Here is a 16,449-nt window from a genome sequence, read left to right on the forward strand (position 1 = left end):
ACCTTGAGATCCTTTCAAGGGTGCCATGGGGTACCATACAATGTTAGCACTATTCGCTCTGCAAACATAATTCCCCGGGGAGAAACACAGAGTTTTCAAATCCATAGCGTTAAAAACACCCTGACTTCTTGTGAACTTCCTGAGTTCTTTGCAATAGAAAAATTGATCTATTCCTAGTTGGCTGCGGTCAAAAACTGAGCGAAAACTAAGGGCTAAGTGCCTCAAGTCTAAGGGGTGCCTCCAATCTAAAAAGGTTGAGAAGCCGGACTATACACCCACGTTGCAGATTGGAGGCACGCCTCAACACACGTGTACATATGCAGGACCCGGAGCGAGGCGGCTCCGGGCCGTAGCTGCCGCTCGCAAGCCGCAGCGGACGGAATTCCCGCGGGCCGCTCCCTGGCCCCGCCCCCTGCTGTGCGCGGCGTCCGGGCGTGGCCTGAGGGGAGCTCCCCGGGCCCCGCGGGGGCGGGGAGGCGGAGTCGCTCCTCCGGCCAGCAGGAGGCGCCGCGCGGGCTTGGGCGCTGGCTCCGCCCCGGCCCCTCCTCCGGCCGCTCCCCCCGGAAGTGTCTCCAGGTGACGGCAGCCGGGCCGGCAGCGGTGGGCTCGGGGTCGGAGCTGAGTAGACGGCATGGAGCACATCCGCACTACCAAGGTACTGCCGGGGCCGGGTCCTGCGTTGCCTTGTTCTTTGCTGAAGTGAGGAGCGCCCGGGGCTCGGTGCGGCCCTCGGGACAGTGGTTGCTTCTGGGGGTGGTAATTTAGCCTGGGGCCTTTTCCTAAGAGCAGGATGAAGAAGGGGTAGGGCCAGGCTTCCGCTGTGCCAGGCAGATGCAACCGCCCCCTCCCCCCCCCCGGTGATGTGCTGTTCCACAGGCAGAGCCCACCCTGCAGAGCTGCAAGGTCTGCGTGGTGAGGGGGCTGCTGAGAGCACGGTGCTGATCACTTGGGACAAATATAAAGGGACAGAAGTGAAGGTGAGAGGTTTAGAGCAAGAGGCCCAAGCAGGTGCGGGGCACTAAGCAGATTCCCCCAGGCAGCACCCACTGGCTCGTAGATGTGTCCAAGGAGCTGGTGGACACTGCCCAGCGAAACCGCCTGGAGATGTGAATGGACAGGGACAGGAAAATAGCTGCCCCATCCCCAGGCGTCCCTGTGCTTTGTGGTATCACTAGCCTGGATAGGGCCATGAGAGATCAGACCAGGATGTGCAGGGACTGGGTGGGGCTGTGGATGGGGAGTGCATAAACAGAATGGTGCGGAGACAAAAACAACTGGGGAAGAAGGCCTGTTTAATGCTTCACAGTCAGCTTTAAGTAAACATGGTGTTGAATTGAAGTGTTCAGTTTGTTTTGGCGTCCAATGGTTTTGACAGGCAGAATTAAATTGCAGGTGGCCAGATCTGCTCTCTTCCTGGCTTGTGTGCCGAAGTGGCTGGAGGCCCTACACATCTGTCTAGTCTTTCCCAGAAGCACAAGCTATTCATGCGAATGACTTGGAATTTTGAACATAAATTAGGCTTATAGCTGTATGGACAGAGGAAGTCCCATCTTACAGCGTTGTAGTTATAGTGAGTAGCTAAGTGCAGCAGCAGGTTATTAATGCACAAAAAATTAAAATAAAAAAAACAATGTAAAGCCTGTTATGGCTGGGAAGGTTCTTTTCAATCTGATATGCTTCAACAAAGTTACACAAATTAAAACAATTTTGTTAGATGCCGATTAATCTCTTGCTGAACTAACATCTGAGATGAGAAGAGTGATTTGTAAAGGAACATCAGCTTGAAAATCATGGCTCCAAATTTACTTGTTGTTACAGTTAGCTGTGACACCTGTAAATGAAAGAAGGTAGCCACTTCAGATATGCTGTTTTCATCTCATTTAATTTTTGTGTGGTAGGAAATCTTACCGTACTGATTTTCAAGTAATTACCAAGCTTCAAACCTGCAAAAATCCCTGAGGGCACAGCCCCACTGGAATCAATAAAGCTTTGTTTGGCATCGGGTTTGTCCATGCAGAACCAGTTGTAGCGGCATTTTGTCAAAAAATGCTTTCTTCAGAAATCTAATTGGATGAAGAGAGAAATGTGCCTTTTCCAATTAGAAAAAATAAATTGGGACATGCCGTATAAAAAATGTCCTGACAGTATCTGCTATTGATTTGAAATTGTTTCTGCTTTATATAAATACAAAAGTCTCTCTTACAATGCTGGTTTCCTTGACAAGAATGGCTAAAATCATTGCATTTGATTGTGAAATTTGAAATAACTACCCTCTACCAATATGCTTACACTGGATTAATTAGATAAACTTTATCAGGTGTAATGTATGCTGTAGGTATGGTAAAGGACTGATATCAGTCAAGAATAACATGCAAATAGATCAGTCAGAGAAAGTGGTGAAACTATAATATCACTGTGTTCATAGCCTGCTTCTAGATTGTCTTTGAGGGAACTTTAGATCTGCAGGTTGCTGCCACTCTTGACAAATGGGCTGGCTAGTAAGAATGCCAGTTTAAGAGCTGGTAATGAAATTCTGTTAGTTTCTTCCTCTTCCAACTCCAGCAACGTGGCAGTTTTATAGCTGAATTTCTGATAGTAGTTAATTCAAATGCTAAAATGAATTTATTAACTACTGTTAGAGAGAATGGATAGTATAATTTTCAAAAGCATATTAGTAACTCAGTGCTGAAGTCTCACTGGACATTAGTGGGATTTAGAAGTCTGAGTTTTTGGGTTTTTTTAAACTGACTTAAGTGATTTAAGAACTTGGGTCCATTTGAAAATTGTATTTCATGTGTGGTGTTAATACAGTTGTGCAAAACACATGATTCTTGGGTTTGAAATTCAGATTTTAATTTATTTTGCTAAAAGGGCAAAGTCATTCTTTAAATGCTTCCATAACAGCAAGATACAGTTATGTCTGTTTTTCCCTGGCTCTAGGCATCATGTTAGGGAATGCTCAGACAATCCTTTGTAATAGCTTTTGATGCATTGTTTCCAGTCCCTCTTTACTATAATTAGGTTTCTTGTTGTTGAAGTGGCTGTCTTCAGTCTTGCTATTAAAAATCCTCCCTCCAAACTTACTATGTTGATATTGCTTCCAAAATGTGTAGTGTTCCTCACATCTTTGTTTGCTGTTAGTTCTTTGTTATAATCCAACTACATTTACAAATACAGGTAGTTTTCCATTCTCCTTTTTTATCTGTTTTTTCTAAAATTGAAAACTGTGACTCAGCTGATTGAAATTTTCTTAGCTTGAGGTATGTCAAGCTGCTAATGGTTCATTAGATCTATTATACACCTTGCTTGTCCCCTTTTTAGTTGATTTCTTTTAAATGGATAATTCAGTTAAAACTACAGCTGTCACAACAGGGGTCAGCTACATAAGGGGTCTTTGGATGATATAATTACATGATTTCAACATGCCTTTGGATGATATAATTACATGATTTCAACATGCCTAATATTCCTTGAAACAAAGTACATCTAAAAATTAAATTTTAGTAATTATCTCATTACTTTTTTTTTGCCTTCTTCTTGCATCATCCATCCAATTCCTATGATCTTTTAATTGCTTAAACTAGGTTGCCGAAGTGCAGGTCAAGTCTGGTTTGCACATGCTGTCTTTCCTTATAGAAGCATGGCCTGTGGATGATACAGGTTGTGCTGATTGGATCAAGCTGGAACATGGCAGGGTGAGAGCTGTGGTATACAGGGATTGCATACTAGGAAGGGTACTTTGGTGGAGTTTAGATAGACTAAAGCAGTTGCAGTAACCTTCCTGTTATGCTCATTATGTTTAGCCCTCACTAGCTGGTTAGGTGCCATTGAAACCATCAGTTTGTGCAGAACTTTGCACAGCTGGTTTAACTTCCTACGTTGGACATTGTATGTTGAGCATAATAATTTAACTGAGAAATACAAAGGGCAACAGGGCCCATTGCATAATGGAGCAATGCACATGTGGCTTTTCTCTTCTAAACTGAAATCCTTGAACACCTCAGTTCTATTAGTGAGATAACTCACCTTTTTTTTTTTTTAATGCTGAGCTTTCCACTGTGGAATATGTCTCATAACCTAAGCAGTTTGAACCCTAATTATCAGTGTGTATTTTCATCCCTGTCTTACTGACCAGGGCTATTTGCTGTCACAGCCACCTCTCCTAGCACTGATCTTGCTGCTTCAAGTCTTTGGGAGCTTTGCCATTGATTTTAATGGGAATAGTATTGGGCTTCTAGCAAGAGCTCCAACTCTGTACTAATGAGATCAGCCTGCCAAGAAATAAAATGGTATACAAAAAGATAAGCCCTCACCATAGTCCTTTTGTGGTGTTTCACATGCAGGATGATGTAATGTTTGTTTCAGATAAAGCAATGTGGAGCCTGCAAACTACTTCGTTAAATTGGCTACATTGCAGGATCCCTAAAACCCCTTTTCTATGAAATGTTCCTCTGTTGGGTTAGAAGAATGTTAGTTGGATGGAAGTGTGAGAAATCTGTCCCAGCAATGTTTGGACTGAGGGGCTCTCTATTTAGAGAGCAGTTCTCTCATTTGACTTTTGGGAGGTCACACTTATGCTGAGCATAGAGCTTGTTTCCTTTTTTTTTTTTTTGATGGGTATTTCCACTTCAGCTCCAACATAGCAAGTTCCTTTCTGTTATGACTTAAGTTTTTAAGGCTGGGGGCAAGATAAAGTGGAGGATGAAAATGAAGTCAAGGAGAGGGGGTTCTTAGGGCTCTGAAGGGATAGGAGGTGCTGGAAATGACCCCCCCCCCCCAGTGTGCAGGTCTGATATCAGCTGGTAATTCAGTATTGACATCTAGCAGGGTAATGTTTCTTATTACATGTGAATTTGATGCTATCCTTGTTTTTCACTTTTTAAAAATTGCACTCTTGTTTTCAGAGTGCCAGCCAGCATGATGGAAAATCATTCCTGCCACTTATTTTTAAAAATGATTTTAACTTTACAGATATGGATAGATTATTCATGATCCTGGCCTTCTGGCTTTATCATGCATTGTATCTTCTAACGGGATAATTAGGTCATCTAGGCATTCCTTGGCAGGTCGGTTTTGTTTACTAGTTTGGAACATACTAGACTGCTCTGGACACTTTGGAGCTTCCTCTACATTAAAGTTATTCTGTGGACTGAGAGGACTGTCAAAGAAGGATTTTACTTCCTGTAAAATAACACGTTTGCATTTTTTTTCTTGTTTTCTCTCTCTCTCTCTTACAGGTAGAGCAGGTGAAGTTACTAGACCGGTTCAGCACCAACAACAAGTCATTAACAGGAACCCTGTACCTTACAGCAACTCATCTATTATTTATAGATTCTGGCCAGAAAGAGACTTGGGTAAGGAAGCAGATGCCTAATAGCCTGAAAGCACACTGCTATTTCAGATGCACTTTCTTGTCCTTCCCTCCCCACCGTGCATGCTAAATTTAAATTATTGTCTGGCTGTAACTTCTCTTTAAATAAAATATAAATTATTTCTCCTCACAGCATTTCACATATCAGCAATAAAAAATAGAGATGCAAGGCAAGTTGTCTTGTTGGGCTCCTTGTGGCCAGGCTCATCTAGATGTGATCCTTTTCATTATGGCTAATGTTTTCAAAACTGTGCAAGATTTAAAGTAACTTTGTTTAGGCACTTAAAATAAGTAGATCTGTTCTTGGATGTAGCAGCTCTGCCATCTCTAAAAATACAAGCCATTAAATAACTAGCTTCCTTTTTTCTGCTAAGAGGTGGTTATGACCATTAGATCGTGTGCGGGATTTGGACTAAATGACCATCGAGGCCTGTTCTGGCACTGTGATTCTGTGTTGCTTTGCTTGGATCTGTACCTTTCCCTCTGATTTCTAGTTCTATTCAGGGCAGGTTGTTTTGCCAAAGCCTCAGTTAATGCAGCTGAATTTCCTCAAACTTCAGATTCAGATCTTGGTAGCCTTAAATGTAACAACAAAGCCCTAAGAACTGAGACCCAGATCCTTGTAGGCACCAAAAATCTTGTGGGTTTTCAAAATAGTAAAACTATCTTGGATATGTTCCTTGGCAAAAATTTCTTACACTTAATGCTGTATCATGGTTATTGGACTTGTTGCTGCCTGCTGTGCTTTACTGGTTCTGTGTCAATAGCACATAATTTGTGAAAGTGCCACTATACATAAAATTGTTTAACTTAGAAGTACTGTTCTGGTCCCATTGTGCAATATTTACTTATGTAATCCAGTACGGCATGTGCTGAGAACTTTTACTACGGCACTTCCTCTAAATGATCTTTAATCATTTTATGTTTTTTAAATTGCTGCCTTTAATTTCAGTACTTCTCAAATATATGCAGCTGGCAAAATGCTCTCTCAGGGTTTTGTATAGTGTTTTGCTTTTATATGGCAATTAAAAAATGCCTGCATTAGCTAGATAACTGAATAATATGCTCCCTTTAGAGTCTCAGGTGGCACAGGAGCACCTGTAGCATTCTTGTGTTGAATTTTTTTATTCCTTTCGTCTCTACTTCCTTGTCATGCTGATTTATAGTACTCCTGGCTCATACTGATCTGGCTGTTAAAGTTGCTGCTCATGAGTGTTGTTTCAAGAGCAGAACTTTGGAGTACATAAACTGTAGTTATAGGCATAAATGTAAGCTAACCTTTGAAAGCCTGAATTGGGGTGGGGATGCATTTTCTCCACATCAAACATCCAGTTGCTCAAAACTAAATTTTGGGGACAAGAAAATTCTCATATATAAAGATGTGACTTTACAGCCAAGCAGATTTAGATAAGACTCCAGAAAGAAACCTCTAGACTGTAACAGTGATAAGAAAAGTAAACAAACTATCTAGGAAAGACATGGGATCTTTTTTTTCATTGAAGATTTCCAAGCAGAGGGTTGGCATTTCTCTGGAGTGGTGTAGGGATTACAGATTCTGCAGGGGGTGAGACAGCTGGCATTTGAGGTCCTTCCCAACCGTTTAATTCTGTATTTTGGCTGTGCTTGGTGCTTGCCATTTGCATTTTATAAAAGTCTGAAGAGCACTCCCAAGCCTTAGAGACAATGATCTGAATAAATCCATTCCCCTAGTAGATGCAATTTGTCATTTAGCAGTGCTTTTAAAAATATTGATTAGCTTGTCTTGAAGATTTACTTCAGTGCTTGGCATGAAGCAAGGGATTAATTTTAAAGTTTGTGATTTACTGGTAATCCCAGGAAGCTGGGGGAAGAAACTGAATATAGTTTCCAGTAGACAGTTATGGTGGGTTCTATGAAATGCCAATATCAAGGGTTCTTTTGTACAAATAGAGCTTATGCTATAAGGCTATTGACTAGCTTTGTCAACTTATGTGTGTAAAGGGCCTCCAAGAATATTATTAAAATATTATTTATCATTGGTCAATAATATGTTGCAATGAAACTTATACTGAATTCTTGTGTGCCATAGATACTACATCATCATATTGCTGCAGTGGAGAAACTTGCCTTGACTACTTCAGGCTGCCCTCTTGTAATCCAGTGCAAGAACTTCAGAATAGTTCACTTTATTGTTCCTAGAGAAAGGGATTGTCATGACATTTACAACTCATTGTTACAGCTTTCAAGGCCAGGTAGGATTGCTGTATGTTTTGAAGCTCTGTTTTACCAAAAAAACTTAATACACCCTAGGGTTTTATCTTATTTCTGTTAAACATGAGGCCTCCATGAGTCTTTGAAATTTTGTTTTTTCAATCTGCTACATATGGTTTTCATAACCATTACGTCAACACACAAAGAAAACAAGATAGCGTGTGGGTAAGAGAGAATGAAATTCCAAGTGATTGCTATGATGTTGTAAATATTAGGTTTCAATTATTCCATTTCCAGTGGAGATTTTTGAAACTAGTGATAGGTTGGATACAGTTTGAAAGTAATATTGGAATTATTTTGAGACTGATACAGGTGCATTCATTTTTGGCTTATAACATATTTTATCACCTTTCTACCTTGTTTCTCAATGTCATCTTTTACGTGTTTGACAGGAGTTATAAATACAAAATGGGTGTTTACATGATTAATCATCACACAAACTTCTGTCTTGCTTCATTAGATTCATAGACATTTTGGCTGGAAGGGACCCTGGAGGATCATTGAGTCCTGCCCCCTGCCCCAGGGGCAGGAAGTCAGCAGGGCATCGTAGGATCCCAGCAAGATAAGCATCCAAATGTGTCTTGAAGGCATTCAAAGAAGTGGGTGCTTGAACTGCCTCCAGCAGTAATATATTCCAAATCTTAGGGGCTCGGACAGTGAAGAAGTTCTTTCTTATGTTCAGCCTGAGTCGGTCACAGTGGAGTTTGTGACCGTTGGATCTTGTCATCCCTTGGGGGGCTCTGGTGAACAGACATTCCCACCCAGTTCCTGAGGAGTTATCCCCTGAGCCTGCACTTTTCCAGGCTGAATAGCCCCATTGCTCTCAGCTTCTCATCATAAAGTCTGTTTTCCTGACCTCTGATCATGTGCGTGGCTCTCCTTTGCACCCTCTCAAGCTTCTCCACATTCCTTTTGAATTGTGGAGCCCAAAACTGGACGCAGTACTCCAGCTGCAGTTTCACCAAGGCTGAGTACAGCGGAAGAATGATGTCCCGGGATCCGCTTGAGAAGCATCTATGGATGCAAGCCAGTGTTTTGGTTGCTTTACTAGCTGCAGCATCACACTGAAGGCTCATGTTCATCTTGTGGTCAACCATGATCCACAAGTCGCTTTTATCTGTAGTGCTAACCGGTGTAGCACTACCGAGCCTATAAGGAAGCTGCAGGTTTTTCCTCCCAAGGTGGAGAACCTTGCATATTTTGGTGTTAAACACCATGAGGTTCTCGTCTGCCCATTTGCTGAGCTTGTCCAGGTCAGCCTGGATCACCCGCCTGTCCTCTCGCGTGGATGCTTTGTCCCAAAGTTTGGTGTCATCGGCGAACTTGGCCAGTCCACTCCTGACTCCAACGTCCACATCATTAATGAAGATGTTGAACAGTATAGGCCCTCGGACAGAGCCTTGTGGGACCTCACTGGTTACAGCGCACCAAGATGATTGGCTCCCGTCGACCACCACCCTCTGGGTCCTACCACGGAGCCAGTTCCCCAGCCAGTGGATCGTGGTGACATCAAGGCTGCAGTTAGCCAGTTTAGCCAAGTGGTGATCGTGGGATACCAGATCGAAGGCTTTTCTGAAGTCAAGATATACAGCGTCGATCTCTTCCTCCTTGTCCAGGTGCTAAGTCACCTGGTCATAAAAGGAAATGAAATTGGTCAAGCAAGACCTACCCGCAACAAACCCATGCTGGGTATTCCTCAGGTTATTGCCTTCAGCTAGTCTGTTAAGGATGGCCTCTTTGATAATCTTTTCCAAGACCTTCCCCAGGATAGAGATCAGGCTGATGGGCCTGTAGTATGCCAGATCTACTTTCCTCCCTTTCTTGAAGATCGGCACAACATTGGCCCTCTTCCAATCATCAGGCACTTCACCAGAGCGCCGAGAGCTCTCAAAGATCCATGCCAGGGGCTTGAGCTATGATGCTTGCCAGCTCCCTGAGTACCCTTGGGTGTAACCCATCAGGGCTGGGTGACTTGAAGATATCCAGCTGTCAAGGTGTTTCTCCACGAGGTCAACTTTGATTGAGGGCAAGGAATCTCCCTCACCTGGGCCTCCCTGACCCATAGTGGGCAGGGCATCCCATGGGATGGGTGACAAAATGACGCAAAGTACCCATTTAGCAAGTTCGCTTTTTCCTGGGCTCAGTTGTCAGTTGCCCCATCTGGTTTAGCAGGGGTCCAATATTGCCCTTGCTTTTCCTCTGGCTCCCCACGTATCTAAAAAAGGACTTTTTATTGTCCTTGATACTTGTAGCTAGCTGGAGTTCCATCACAGCCCTGGCTTTCCTGATTTGCTCTGCAAGTCCAGACTAAAGCAGCTGTTCCTCCTTGGTGGCGGTTCCAGTCCTCCATCCTTTGTAGGCCTTCCTTTTAAGATGCAGGAGGTCCGCCAGTTCCCTGGAGAGCCAAGGGGGCTGCTGTGCCCTTTTGCTGCCTTTCCTCCGAGATAGGGTGGACTTTGCTTGCGCATCTAGGATTGCTCCCTTGAGGAGCAACCACTCATCCTGAACTCCCCTCTCCATTGGGTTGTGGCCTTTTAGGGCCTCTCTGACAAGCCTCCTTAGCTTGTCAAAATCAGCTTTCCTAAAGTCAAGGACTTCTTTATTACTGACTGACTTGCCAGCTTTTCAGCAGACTTTTTTTTTTGGGGGGGGGAGTTAAATGCAGGACCAATATTGTGGCATTCTTTAACATACTTCACATCTGTGTACTAATAGCCTAAAAGTTCCAATTATATTAGCAAACTTTCAAACAACTTTGCCATTTCATAGATTTCATAGACATTAGGGCTGGAAGGGACCTCGGGAGATCGTCGAGTCCATTTGTCTCTGTTCATAATTTTAAACTACTCTTCATCTTGTCACTTGGGCATTGAGAATACTCCAGGTGACGTGCCAAGCCACCCCTCTATTCTCCAGAGTCCTAAAAGTCTTTACCTTTACCTTTTGAAAAGGGTCATTCATCTTTTCCTGCAAATGAACTGCATTGTCCTGGTGTGACTACTTCAGACTGTGAGCTCCTCAGGACAGAAGTCACATAAAAGATTATTTAAAGAACCTAAACTGCTTAGCATCCCCAGTCTCGTTTTGAAAAATGCTTAAATCATTTAGTTCCCATGAGGTCTTAAATGGTCCAGAGAATTTTATTTACTCATCATAAATAGTCTATTCCCTCATCCAATTGCAGTAGCACTATATAAACAGTCATTAGAAAATGCAGTAGTTCCCTCTAGAACTCAGTACAGCATTTGATAGAGTGCTGCATGGGAAATCATTACTTTTATAATGTTTTACTTTATAACAAAGAAATTTGGGGGCGGGTAAAGTAGTGATGGAAAAAGCTATAACATTACATAATGTGGAAAGGGGAAGTTTTGGGCTAGCAAGAGGTTACTAATAGATTCCTTAAGGATTTATTTTTGGGACCTATTTTAGTAGTGTTAAAATGTTGTAGTGATGATGGTGCAGGAGATATGGGAGAAGCAAGAATTTTTGTGGGTGACATATTATTGCAATAACTGCATGACTCGGATAGTTTTAGACAAGTTTTTCAGATATTACAGCATCCTTCCTCAGGTAAAATCCTTCCTACCTAGATTTAAGATGCCCACGAAGGCACGGTGGGGCATGTACCCCCAGATCTACATGTGGGGTGGTACGGGCTGGGGCGGCGGTGAGCTGCTTCTGGTGGGGGTCCTGTGCTCAGGGTTGCGGGGGCTATGGCGAATTTTGGGGTGGCTACAGCCCCCCCCATGGCCCTGCTCCTAGCGCCGCCATCACCCAGCCCAAGCACAACCCAGCCTAGCACCCCCGCTGGGGCGGTGCCACGTTCTTCCCAGCCCACGCCACTCTGCCGCACTCCACATGCAGATCCAGGGATGCATACTCCTCCTGTCCACTCAAGCTGTATGCCCCCTCCTTGTGGCCCTCAGATGAGCCGCTTGCAGCTTCATCCCCAGCCCCTTCCCTACCTCGCTGCTTCTGCAGCCACCCATGCTGCCCAGCATTTGGGGGAGGGGCATTACATGCTCCCCTCCCCGACCTGTGTGAGATGCCTGTGGGATTGGGCTGCTCCCAGGCAGTGTGCAGTGGGGCTTGGTGCACAAAGCCCAGCATGCAGCAGCAGCAGCTGCCTCCACCACTCACAGACTCGGGGGGGATGTGCCCCCCAGGGCCTACGCCGGATTGCATGCGGTGGTGGAAGCGGCACCCCACCCCGGGACAAGCCACCCAGGCTTGATCCTTCCACCACCTGCCTGGAGCCCTGCTTACCTTATGGGCTTCTCCTGCCTCTGCTGTACTCTGTGTCCTTTGCCACAAAGGGCCTCATTCTGACCCCCGCCCCTTCCCTTCCCTTCCCCCACTGACTGACCTGCTGGGCTGGGGGTGGGGGGGCGCGCACATGCATGCACACACACATTTGGCCACTCCAGCCCAGGACTGACTGCAGGAGCCTCCAGGATCAATTGCTCAATCCTGACCGACCAGTTGGTCACCAGTGATTTACATGGTAACGAAAGGGAATGTCATGTGATTATTTGTGTTATTAGGGGTCTGTTTTTTATGGCCTTGGAGTCTTATTCCTAGGTGGTGATCTGCCTACACTTGCTGACAGAGAAGATATCTGGGTTCTGACTTTTTGCAAAATATCTATTTTCTGCTTTTCAGTGAGGTATGATGAACTATATGCCTTCTCTTACAATCCAAAGCAGAAGGAATCTGAACAGGTGAAAGGCTGGCAGCTTATTGATTTAGCAGAAGAATATAAGCGGATGGGAGTGCCAAACACCAACTGGCAGTTATCTGATGCAAATCGTGATTATAAGGTAAAAGATAATGGACAATTTGGCAGCAGAGGAAAATGATGTACATTTATCTCTGTCGCATCTTGACCTTACAACCACTGATTCCAGTCCAGCAGGAAATATCTGTAATGCTGTGAAAACCTCAAAAGTCTTGAATTTCAAGCTTTTTCCAAAATAGTAAAACCAGAGGCATAGTGGGATAGCCAACTTCTTATGAGCAAGGGGAACCTTTGGACAGCATGGTTTATTTCTTATTTTGACGCTGAGCTAGGGTAATTTTGTTCTTTGCTGCCTTTTTAGCTCTCGGGAAGGATTTTGCATTGGTATTAGCAGAGTTGAGGTGTGACACTCCTGTTTCTGTTGAGGTTAAACATAAATTCCAAAATAAAAATAAATTTTAAATACGAAGATGAGTTGGGGCTCCATTTGAAAAAAGTTCTTTGCATTATTATTCCTAGAAACCAATTTTCAGTAAGTCTCAGTTTTATTAAACTGATGCTGGTGTCTCAATGGACTCTCATATTGAATGTTGAGCTTTTTATCATTCTCTCTTATCATTTTATTCTTTTATCTCATGCAGTATGCTTTTTCTCTCATTTTTCCTAGTGAAAGACAAACTGTGCAGGCTTTTTTTTTCTCTAACTTCTAGGCTATTTAGCTCTGCACTGAATGCTGGGCCTATTGATTTGGGAGTAGGGAGAGAAAAGTTAAGGAAATAAATGTAGCTAGCAATCAGTTGTTTATGGCTAGAAGTTGCACTGAATTTAAGGGGTCTGCAGATGAAATAGTTATGTTGTGTGTTTGTTGTCTTACAGGTTTGTGAAACCTATCCTAGAGATCTTTATGTTCCCAGAATTGCAAGCAAACCCATAATTGTTGGTAGCTCCAAGTTCAGAAGCAAAGGAAGATTCCCAGTGTTGTCATATTATCATAAAGACAAAGAGGTATAGTCTGATTTCCTTCCAGTGCAAGTGGGCTAAAAACTTTCTTAACAGGTGATGCAGGTTCAGGAAAGAAAAGGAGGCAAGTATAATAACCTGGTTCTGCTGAACTGTGATTATTTCTTAACCTCTGACACTGTACCTAACAAAATGTTAGGTTATACTTAGCCAATTGTAACATTTTCAGACTTTAATCTAGGACCTTTAAGATCGTTGAGAGGTCACAGATCTCTTCTAGAAATCTATCCTGCTATTTGGGAGTGTCAAGAATAGCACTCTGAACAAACAGATTTGAAAACCTGCTTTGAGCAGGGGGTTGGACTAAATGACCTCCTGAGGTCCCTTGCAATACAAATTTTCTATGATTTTATGAAACCATGGCAGTAAATTGCTGTGGAGGGACAGACGGATGGAAAAGGGCAATGTCTCGGCTTGCTTTTTTTTCCCTATTGTAAGCCTTTCTGCCTATCTTAGCAGGGATTCTGATTTTTCTCTGTCTAAAAATCCAAAGTTCTCTGGTAGAAAGCCCCAAATTCTCTCATTTGCATTTTTTCCACAATTAAAATGAAACACAGAGATAGAGTATCACTTGAACACAACTTGGAAACCTACCAGTGCCTTCATCACTATAATAAAATAAATTGTAACTACCTATATGTTTTGGTGTTTGACTTTGGTTTTTATATCATGGAAAATCAGAGCTCCCCCCGCCCTCTTCCTCTCACCAGGATGCAGGTCTAGCTGCAGCTGTCCCGTCTGCTGCCTTGTGGCACTTTCAGCTTATCATTTTACTGTGTAATTTTTAGACTTTGTTGCACTTAAGCATTTTGAAATTTGTATGTCTAATGTGTTCTTCTAGCAGTGTTCATAATCAGTTTGCAAATTGATTCTTTGTTTCTATACTAGGCTGCCATTTGCAGATGCAGTCAACCTCTCTCAGGCTTCAGTGCCAGGTGTCTGGAGGATGAGCACATGCTACAAGCAATCAGTAAAGCTAACCCTGCTAATCGGTATATGTATGTCATGGACACCAGACCTAAAGTATGTATTTGCATCAAAGCTGCAGCTTAGGCTTCCATTACCGTATCACTCCAAACATTAGGAGGCAGTGTTGGGGATAATATCAGGTTCAGTGGGGTTGGTAATATACCATATAATGGTCTTAAGCCTTAGATCATTGATTTCAAGTTTGGTCCACATCAGTTATGACCAAAAGATTGTTAATGCTTTCTCGTATGATGTATGGCCTACCTGAGAGGACTTTGGTAACAGTCGGCATTTGTAAACATGTATGCGCTGCAGCACCTGGTGCTTTTAAAACTGCTTGGCGCTGCATTGCGTGCATTTGTATAAATGATGAAATCCACATGAGTGCTGAGAAAATGATGGCAGCGCACTTTTCAACTTTTAGTTCAAAAACACACAGCTGCCATTTTCTCAGTGCCCACACGCATTTTGCCATTTCTACAAATGCATGCGTTGCAGTGCCAGGTGTCGGCTAGTGTACTCTGCAGGCTTAATTAGTCTAATCTGCTCCAATGTGCTGGATTTCCGGTGCACAAAGGTATGTGTATAAATGCCCATTATTCAGAGCATAGCACCACTATACAAATTAAAAACAAACATCTTTCTTTGAAGGCAGAAAAGAAACCACCTCTTCTTGTTCAGACAGATAGCGAAACTAAGTGAAATGTACTTCACTTGGGATTTCTAGCCAAGAGTTTTGAAAAAGATAGCTAAATTGAACTGCCAAAGTTAAGCAATAAGTGGCTTTTATTTTTAAAGGTGCTAGGTATCTTTCTTTGAAGTTAATGGGAACTGTGGGTTGCCCAACACTTTTGAACTTTAGGCCACTCTATTAGCATAGAATGCAAAAGGATGAGAAGTTTGCCAGCTGAATTAAAATAAGCACGTCTTAAAGTCTGGAGAGATTAGAAAAGAATGTGTACATCATCATGTTAGCATTCATAGCCTTTCTAATACACCAGTATTAAACTATTTTGTTCAGATATCATGTAAGCAGTTTTTAGTCTCCTTTACTTTTCTGTAGTCAAAAGTCAGATTGAGGCAGAGTAGGTGGTAGGTGTGTAATTGTTCACAATCAAGGGTCACTTGTTTGAAACCAAAATAAAGTGCCACATAAATCTTCATATCCCCTCCCTGTCTCCCTTTTATAGTTCATCAGCAGTATAAAATACTGTGTTGATGTTTGCCCAGTTATTAGGATTCATTATTGTCATCCCATTAGGACAGAGGTGGGCAAAATGCAGGGGCTGGATGTGGCCTGCCAGGCCATTCTATCCAGCCCCCGGGGCCCCTAAAAAATTTAAAAAATTAATATTTATCTGTCTTGTTCTACCTGTCATGCAGCCCTCGATGGCTTACCAAAACTCAGTAAGCAGCCCTGTACCCCAGATAATTGCCCACCCACCCCTGTATTAGGTTGAGTGGCAGTACATACTTATTGGAACTTGTTTCACAGCTTGAGTTGTGTACCCGTGTTGGTTCCATTCAGAAGTTTGTTTCAAATTTCTTTGTGACCACAAAGATTAGAAAATTAATTTCTTTAAAAAGAAAATGTAATATCTGGAGCACAAGAGAGCCCTCACAAAAATGTCTAATTTATTGATTCAAACTGAGCTGGCCTAGGTTTTTTGGTAGTACATAATTTTATAGCCATCAGTGGGTACATCTGCATGGCAATTAATATGATGCAATTAATCTCCAGAGCCGTTTGAGATGGAGGGAACTGCTCCTGGGTGCAACATCTACCCATGCACCTGGGACAGCCTCAGTTTGAGCTGGGATGGATGAGGCCCCCAACAGGCTGGACTGACCGGGTGCAACTCATGCCTGTGGTTGGCATCCATGCATGTGTTTTAGCACATTAAATTGCTCTGCCATAAGATAGTACTGTCCCCAATGCAAATTTTAACTAACTGCACACTAATACTGGCACACATGTAGATGGGGACACTTTGTTGCAGAGCCAATTAGTCTACTCCATAGTAAACTGAAAGTGTAGTTGCACCCAATATATTCAAAGGTATAGTGCTTCTTCCTTCATCCTTTTGGACTTGCAGCA

The 16,449-nt window shown here is 43.0% G+C and overlaps 1 protein-coding gene across 2 annotated transcripts in view; it reads left to right on the forward strand.

Moving 5' to 3' along the window:
* The first annotated feature begins 537 nt into the window (after positions 1–537).
* Positions 538–16,449, forward strand: part of MTMR6 (myotubularin related protein 6) — a 38,556-nt gene continuing 22,644 nt past the window's right edge. For both annotated transcript variants that reach the window (XM_090028705.1, XM_090028714.1), the window contains exons 1-6: positions 538–655; positions 5,238–5,354; positions 7,440–7,602; positions 12,287–12,444; positions 13,239–13,367; positions 14,271–14,405. In XM_090028705.1, coding sequence (XP_089884831.1) covers positions 632–655; positions 5,238–5,354; positions 7,440–7,602; positions 12,287–12,444; positions 13,239–13,367; positions 14,271–14,405 — 726 coding nt within the window. In that variant the 5' untranslated portion in view covers positions 538–631. The remainder of the gene's footprint in view (positions 656–5,237; positions 5,355–7,439; positions 7,603–12,286; positions 12,445–13,238; positions 13,368–14,270; positions 14,406–16,449) is intronic.

Source organism: Crocodylus siamensis, chromosome 1 (assembly GCF_052110815.1).
Source record: "Crocodylus siamensis isolate JL-2025a chromosome 1, ASM5211081v1, whole genome shotgun sequence".
NCBI classification, from domain to species: domain Eukaryota; kingdom Metazoa; phylum Chordata; order Crocodylia; family Crocodylidae; genus Crocodylus; species Crocodylus siamensis.